The sequence below is a fragment of the Rhinopithecus roxellana genome, chromosome 6 (genome assembly GCF_007565055.1).
Source record: "Rhinopithecus roxellana isolate Shanxi Qingling chromosome 6, ASM756505v1, whole genome shotgun sequence".
NCBI classification, from domain to species: domain Eukaryota; kingdom Metazoa; phylum Chordata; class Mammalia; order Primates; family Cercopithecidae; genus Rhinopithecus; species Rhinopithecus roxellana.
The window spans coordinates 65,625,475-65,633,967 of NC_044554.1; the positions used below are offsets into that span (position 1 = coordinate 65,625,475).

General features: G+C 51.2%; 1 protein-coding gene across 2 annotated transcripts; it reads left to right on the forward strand.

Annotated features, from left to right (window-relative positions):
- The first annotated feature begins 306 nt into the window (after positions 1-306).
- PAX4 (paired box 4) lies at positions 307-4,875 on the forward strand. 2 transcript variants are annotated; one of them, XM_010378721.2, is made up of 9 exons: positions 307-453; positions 759-974; positions 1,292-1,367; positions 1,971-2,096; positions 2,321-2,403; positions 2,760-2,829; positions 3,688-3,743; positions 4,010-4,151; positions 4,480-4,649. In XM_010378721.2, exons 1-9 carry the CDS (start codon positions 334-336, stop codon positions 4,620-4,622), a joined length of 1,032 nt encoding a protein of 343 aa, XP_010377023.1. In that variant the 5' UTR covers positions 307-333; the 3' UTR covers positions 4,623-4,649. The 2 variants fall into 2 exon arrangements, with proteins under 2 accessions (XP_010377023.1, XP_010377024.1); XM_010378722.2 differs by lacking the exon at positions 4,480-4,649 and adding an exon at positions 4,701-4,875 and having other exon boundaries at positions 329-453.
- The last annotated feature ends 3,618 nt before the right edge of the window (positions 4,876-8,493 follow it).

An 8,493-nucleotide genomic window follows, 5' to 3' on the forward strand; every position in this document is an offset into this window, starting at 1 on the left:
GGGCTTTGCTTCCATCAACTGTTTCATCTGCTGTTGGCCAATGTTCTGGAGAAGTTTTTTCCAGCCCCTCACTTCCTGCCCTGTCCTGCTTCCCTTAGATCAGGAGAGTCAGAGGGTATGGGCAAGGAACAAAGACTCACCCATGAGCCAGCTCTCAAAGAAAGTGGCTTGCGTTGACAGCCTGGGGGCAGCAAGGATGCAGTCTCCCAGGAGAGGATGCACTCAGTGTTGGGAAGCCAGGCTGAAGGGGCCTGAGTGACCCTCTCCATATGTGGGCAGGGCAGTGGGAGGTGGTGTGTGGATACCTCTCTCTCATGCCCAGGGATCAGCAGCATGAACCAGCTTGGGGGGCTCTTTGTGAATGGCCGGCCCCTGCCTCTGGATACCCGGCAGCAGATTGTGCGGCTAGCAGTCAGTGGAATGCGGCCCTGTGACATCTCACGGAGCCTTAAGGTAATGGGCCAGCATCTTTACCCAGTGATGGGGACAGGAAGCAGGGAGAAAGGGCTCCTCTGAAGGCAAGAGCCTGGGGCTGTTGCAGGCTCTGAGGGCTTTTGGGACTTGGGTCACTTCCTGGGAGACCCTCTTGGAGGTTGAAAAGGGGAGCTTCAGACCCTCAAAGGTGAGGCTGGACTCCCAACTCCATGGCCTGGTCCAGTAAGTCTTGGCTTTGTCTTGTAGCCTCCTCCTGTCCCAGGGACACTCTCCCTCCTTCTGCCCATTGTGCCTCACCTGTCCCTGCTTCTCACCTGACTCAGGTATCTAACGGCTGTGTGAGCAAGATCCTAGGGCGTTATTACCGCACGGGTGTCTTGGAGCCCAAGGGCATTGGGGGAAGCAAGCCACGGCTGGCTACACCCCCTGTGGTGGCTCGAATTGCTCAGCTGAAGGGTGAGTGTCCAGCTCTCTTTGCCTGGGAAATCCAACGCCAGCTTTGTGCTGAAGGGCTTTGCACCCAGGACAAGACTCCCAGTGTAAGTACCCTTCCCTTCCAACACTGGGGCTGGAAAACAGGCTTTCTGGGGAGACAAATAGCCTTTCTTATTTGGCAATGTGGGCATCCCAGGCTGGTGACAGGGCTCCTGGGCTCTTCTCACCCATAAGTTTTTCTTTTGAAAAGTGGTGGTAATAAGAGAATTGGGGAGGAGAAAGCACAGAGAGAGAGGAGGCTGCCCTTGGGAACAATGTGTGGGTGGAGACAGACAGGAAAAAGGATATTAAGGGGAATGTTCTCAGGGTATAGCCCTGGGTCTGAGCACCATCTCTCCACTCAACACCCCGACACTCCTAGGTCTCCTCCATCAACCGAGTCCTGCGGGCACTACAGGAGGACCAGGGACTACCGTGGACACAGCTCAGGTCACCAGGTGGGTCTTGGAGTTGTCCCCAGGGCTAATCAGAGCCAAATCTCCAACATTTTGTAGTTCTCAAAGCCTTTTCTCATTCTTTCTTGGATCATCTTCACAACAACCCAATAAGGAGGACCAGGCAGTGAGTCTTATTCTCTCCTAGCAGAAGAAAATTGACATCCAGAAAAGTGAAGTGACTTACCCAAGGTCACCAGCTGGTTGATGGCAGGCCCTGGAACAGAACCCAGGTCCCCCAGCCCCTGGATTCACAGGATCTATTGAAGAAGAGGCAGGACTGAGTCTCATACCCTCCCTCTGCTCTGTGCATAGCTTCTTAGAGCATCATTCATGTTCTTTGGGACCACACACACCTGGACCAAGCCTGCTGCTGGTCCCTCCAAAGCCCCGCACGTTAAGCATGCACCCCACCATGGTATTGAGAACCCTTTCCACCAAGTGACCCTGCAGTGACCTCTAAGTAACTGTGAATGCCCCACCAGCTTGGCTCTGCTCTTCTACCCATGGTGAGACACCCAGCTGCAACCCCAGGGACTTAGGGACCCCATCTGACCAGAGGAATCACCATCACAAACCACCACAGACTGTTGTCTTCCCTTTCAGCTGTTTTGGCTCCAGCTCTCCTCACTCCCCACAGTGGCTCTGAGACTCCCCGGGGTCCCTACCCAGGGACTGGCCACCGGAATCGGACTATCTTCTCCCCAAGCCAAGCAGAGGCACTGGAGAAAGGTGCTGGGCTGGGGCAGATGGAGGGTCAGAGAGTCATCAGTGTGACACAGGGACAGTGGCCCTGAGGCCTGTGGGCAAAGGCTGAGAGGTACAGGCTGTGAGTGCCCCTGCCTTGAGGAGGAAGGTAGTTTGGGGTTGTAGCAGGTGGGGAGTGTTGCCTGAGGGGAGACCCATGTCTTGCTCCTCTCCCGGTGCTCTTACTTTGTGAGCCTCAATCTCCACAGAGTTCCAGCGTGGGCAGTATCCTGATTCAGTGGCCCGTGGAAGGCTGGCTGCTGCCACCTCTCTGCCTGAGGACACTGTGAGGGTGAGTGAGCTCTGCAACACTGTGCACAAACCACAAGGAAGAAGAGTCTGTGCTGGCCAGGGCTTTGGGTTCCAATGAGGTGAAGAGGGGAGGTGAGAAGGTGGAAACAAACTTGTTTGGAGCAACAGAGACGAGACCCTCCTTGTTCACCTTCTGCTGATTGCTCTCCTCTCTTCCCCAACCCAAACCTTTGAGTTGAGGAAGGGGCCAGAGAACAAAAGCTAGAGCATGGAGGGAGGATGTCAGGCCCAAGGAAGGGCCAACATTCTGAGTTCAGGCTAGGAACATGTGGTGAGATCAGCAGGTGACAGGCAGCATAAAGTATAGCCAGCTGCATTGTCCCTGTCCTCGCTCAGGTCTGGTTTTCCAACAGAAGAGCCAAATGGCGCCGGCAAGAGAAGCTCAAGTGGGAAATGCAACTGCCAGGTGATTTCTCTGCACCATCATCCATCTGCCTGCTCATTCATCCATCATCCATCCATCCATCCATCCATCCATCCCCCATTCATCCATCCATTTATCCATCCACCCATGTATCCATCCATCCATCTATCCATCCATCCATCCATCCATCCATCCATCCATCCATCCATCCATCTGTCTATCCATCCATCCATTCATCCATGCATCATCCACCCAACCATCCACCCAGGTACCCATTTATCCACCCATCTATCCATGCATCCATCCATCCATCCATCCATCCATCCATCCATCCATTTATCCATCCACCATCCATGCATCCATCCAACCAGCCAACCAGTCACCCACCCACCTGCTCACCCACCTATCTACCTATCCATTTATCCATCCATCAATCCACCCCATTCATCCATGCATCTCCCCATGCATCCATCCATGCATCTCCCCATGCATTCATCCATCCATCCACCCATGCATCCATCCACCCACCCATGCATCCATGCATCCATCCATTCATCTTTCCATTAATCTATGTATCCATCCACCCATCCATCCAACATTTACTCAGCATCTCCCAAGTGCCAGACCCTGTGCCAGATGCTGGGCACACACAGTTCCCGTTCTTAAGGCTGCACTGTCCCCAGTACCATCACTGGAATTTAATCATTCTTCTCCAGTTTCCCAAGGACCTGTCTTGGGGAAGAGGACAGTTTTGGGTTAAAATATCCATCTCCTCCCACCCCTTCTAGAAGTGGTTGTTTCCTGGAACCTCCTTGCATCCAACCTTCCTGCCTCTCACCACACTCCTCCCATCCCCGGCCCCAATTCCTCCTTCTGAGTGGATTCACTCTTATTTTATAGGTGCTTCCCAGGGGCTGACTGTACCAAGAGTTGCCCCAGGAATCATCTCTGCACAGGTACTTGGGAGGAGAGGGGAGTCTGTGCCGTGGGAAGACTGAAGGGCTCACGGGCTCTCCCGTTTCTGGCCTGAGTCAGGATCTCTGGCTCTCTAGGGCCCCACAGAGTCCATGTTGAGAAAGTACTATCCCCAAAGTCTACTATGTGAACGGTGCCCTCTGCAGTTGTGCAGGATACAACCTGGGTGGCAGGCAGCTCTGGGGTCCCAGCGTTCTCTACTGGAGGCATCACTGGAAGCTAAGGTTCTTCTCTTGTTTTTTTTCAGCAGTCCCCTGGCAGCGTGCCCACAGCAGCCCTGCCTGCCCTGGAACCGCTGGGTCCTTCCTGCTATCAGCTGTGCTGGGCAACAGCACCAGACAGGTGTCTGAGTGACACCCCACCTAAAGCCTGTCTCAAGCCCTGCTTGGGTAAGAATTCAGGCCAGGCCTCCGTTCTGCAGAATGTGGGGGAGGGCTGACTGATCCAGCCTCCACGAGAGCATGGATCTCCACTGGGGGTCATCAAAGGAACCTCAATACAGCTTTCCTCATTATATGCATGGTCCACAAAGTTAAGGAGACTAGTAATCCCTGAGTCTATGGTATCACTGACAGCCATAGCAGGTAAGGGTGTGAGATTGGGATTCAAGTGTGTATATGCAGGGTGGGAAACTGATGTCTCAGTCTCTCTCCCACAGTGACTTTGAGAGGTGGGATGGGAACAATAACCCCAAGCTCTCTCTATTTGTCCCCACAGGCCACTTGCCCCCGCAGCCGAATTCCCTGGACTCAGGACTGCTTTGCCTTCCTTGCCCTTCCTCCCACTGTCCCCTGGCCAGTCTTAGTGGCTGTGAGGCCCTGCTCTGGCCTGGCTGCCCACTACTGTATGGCTTGGAATGAGGCAGGAGTGGGAAGGAGATGGCATAGGGAAGATCTAATACCATCCTGCCCATTGTCCTTACCATCTTTCCCATATAGACTGTGGCTCCTTCCTCCTTCCTGTGATTGCTCCCTCCTGTGTGGACCTTGCCTGGCCCTGCCTCGATGCCTCTCCGGCACATTACCTGATTGGAGGGGCTGGTGAAGCAACACCCACCCACTTCTCACACTGGCCTTAAGAGGCCTCCACTCAGCAGTAATAAAAGCAGTTTTTATTAGCAGTAGTTCTGTTGTCCATCATGTTTTCCCTATGAGCACCCCTATGCCCACTCTAATATTTAACAATTATAGACAGTTTGCCCTATCATTTATTTACATCTATGTATCTTACCCTCTAATCTATGCATGTATGTATGTATGTGTGTAGGCTATATATGTATCTAAACAATGTATTTGTCAATGCATCAATTTATCTACTCTATGTATTATGTATGTATCTTTATGTGTATTATGTATGTATCTATCTTGGTGTTTGGGGGTTCATATGTCTACATGTATGCACATGTGTGTGTGTGTGCACACACACACACTGATATTATATCATGGCATTTTATTCCTAAATCTTCCAGCATGCATCCCCAAAAAACAAGAAACTTGTCTTACATAATCACAATATTATATCCACATCTAAGAAAGTTTACTGTAACTCCTCAATCTAAGAAAGTAGACATTCATTCCCTAATTGCATATGTATTTTTGTCATAGCAGCAAGCAGAGTGAAATGCCATTTTTCATATTTTGCTTTCCATTTATATGTGCTTTATTTATACATGCTCCAGGGGCATGTTTGCTTCGTTCTTTGGGCAGTGAGTTCTAAATCTTCTCAATTCTGTCCCTTCAAATAAAGGTCTAGGCCCTTCCTGAGAAGTCTCAGGATGTGGAGAAACAGAGGAATATGGGGGAAAGGAGGTGAAGAATGGGATATTCGAAAGGAGGATAGGCTTATCCTTCCAAATTCTTTCCCTTTTGAAAAGCAGGGAATGGATAATGATGGTGCAATGCTGGTGGGGATTGGGGGGTGTTGTTTACTCCTATCTGGGATGGTTACTGATCCAGAAGATGTCATTCAAGAGGCCTCTTCATTATCAAATACCGTGCTGTGCTGAGCTGTGCTGTTCTGAGCTGTGCTGTTAAATAAGTAGCCACCAACCACATGTGGCTATTTAAATGTAATTCACATTAAAAAAAAGAAGAAGAAGAAGAACAATGCAGTTCTTCACTCACACTAGCCACATTTCAAATGCCCAGTAGTTACATGTGGCTCGTAAGGACTATAGAGCATTTCAGTCATTGCAGAAAGTTCTATGGGACTGCACAGCTCTAGAATGAAATTTTGAGGGTAATAGAGCACATCCTGCTCCTGCCTTGCCTTCTCTACTTTCCAGCTGGAGGTCCTGCTAGGCAGAACAGAAACAGATGAGGTTGACAATCTACACAGTGCAGTCTGAGAACAAGCATTCATTCACTTCAGCAACAGGACCGACATCGGTCACTGAAGGAGCTGTCTCAACTAAGGCCTCATGGTTGTGATGGTAGTGGCAGCCCATCTTGAGTCACTGCTGTGAAGATGCTGGCTTTAAAGGGGGAGGCACGGCTGGGGTTGTGCGCTTTGCAGGGACAGTGGGAACCCGGAACAGGCAGGAGCCATGCCCCCAACAAAGTTGGCAGGGTGGGAGCCCAGTGCTCCTGGACACAGCTGCAGCTGCCTAGCCGTGGCTCCAAACCCAGGCATCCCTGCATTCTCAGGGACCCAGGAAGCCCCTGCCCCACAGGCTCAGAAGTGTCTGCTCCCACTCCCCAACTTCTCCTTGCCCCCAGAGCCCACTCGGGTGTGGAGTAAATTTGTGGCTGCACCTGGGTGCTGTCACGACCTGGCTGGGTGTGTGCATGCTCTGGGTGGTACAGAGACACACCAGCCTCCCTACCACCTTGGCCCCCTCCAGACTTTGGGTGCCAACAAGTGCAGGAGAAAGGCCAGAGGGAGGGGACCGAGGGCATCTTGGTGTGGGCCTGCAGGCATCTCTTAGGACAAACAGCCTGGGTGCCATGGATAGCATGTTGATAGTGGGAGGCAGGCAGGTTCCTAGATGGAAAGGGGCAAGTCCCCAGTGAAACCCCACCTTTAAGCCAGGAATAGCCTGAAGCCTGGGGGCCAGGCTGCCAGTTCTGGGTGAAGTAGGAGGCCCAGAGTGAGGACTTCACTGATGACCCTTTGGCCAATCGGATGGTGCTCTTTCCAGACCTACCCATGGCCACCTATGGACCAGTCAGCACACACTCCTCTCTTCTGAGCCCATAAAAACCCCAAGACTCAGCCAGAGTCACACAGACATTGGGACTACCAGCTATGGGAAGGAGCTACCCATCTCAGGCATCCTCAACTATTTGGAATGACCTGCCGGCAGAAAGGAGCTAACTACTTCCTGTTCTGGAAAGGAGCTGTTCTGTTGCTCAGAGAAGCTCCTCTTTACCTTGCTTACCCTCCAGTTGGCCACATACCTCATTCTTCCTGGACATGGGACAAAAAACTCCACATCCACCAAATGGTGGGACTGAAAGAGCTGTGACACAGACAGAACTGAAACACCCACACACACACTCTCACCATGTTGTGGGTGATGAGAAAGAGAGAAGAGCTGTGGCCCTTCATGGACTCCAGACCTAGGGGCTCCCCAAGCCAGGGCTCTGGTACCCTCTTTGGGGCCCTGCGGTTCCTGGCATCTCCAAGCCTCCAGGCACCACTGCATTCTCCAGCATCTCCAGTGGATGCTGCTTGTGGTCCTGCTGAAGCCTTGCACAGAGCCGGCATCTGTACCAGCACCTGGAGCTGCCTGCCCCCGACAGCCGGGATGTCTGACTGTGCACAGTGGCTACACCCCCCACTTGTTCACACACCCCTCACTGCTCCACTCCTGGCTTGCTCTGGGCAGGTATGGGATCCAGGACAGTAGCACAAGCTGAGTGCAGCCTGCCACGCCGAGTTTGTGGAATGAGCCCAGCAGCCTGAGCAAAACTCAGGCAAAGGCACCACCAGCCACAGAGGTTTCCAGCCAGAAAAGCAACACCTGAAGGATCCCATGACAGTTGGCCATGTGGGGAACAGGGCATAAGATTGTGTGTGTGTGTGTGTGTGTGTGCCCATGCATCTGAGTGTGTGCAGTATTCCCCCCTTTATCCATGGTTTTGCTTTTTGGGTTTCAGTTACTTGTGATTAACGGCAGTCTGAAGATATTAAATGGAAAATTCCAGAAATAAGCAACCCATTGATTTTAAGTTGCATGTCATTCTGAGTAGCTTGAGAAGTCTTGCGTCTCCATGTTGTCTATGCTACCTGCTCACTAGTCAGTAGCAGTCTTGATTATCAGATAATTGTCTTGGCATTGCAGTGCTTGTGTTCATGTAACCCTTATTTTACTTAATAATGGCCCCAAAGTGCAAGAGTAGTGATAGTGGCATTTGTGATAATCATTCTATTTTATTATCAGTTATTGTTTACTTCTTACTGTGCCTAATTTACAAATTAAACTTTACCCTAGGTGTGTATGTATAGGAAGAAAGAATATATGTATGATATGGTACTATCTGTGGTTTCAGGTATATGCTGGAAGTCTTAGAACACATCCCCTTCAGGTAGCTGGGGGGATTAGAATGCTGAGGGAGAGATTCGGCATTAAATGACCTCCAAGGTCCTATCTCTCTGAAAAGTGTATCCCACTGCACATATGTGGATATGAAATTTCAAGGTTAATAGAGCACTATCTTTTTTTTTTTTGAAAAAGGTTATTTCTCTGTTGCCCAGGCTGGAGTGCAGTGGGGCAACCTCGGTTCACTG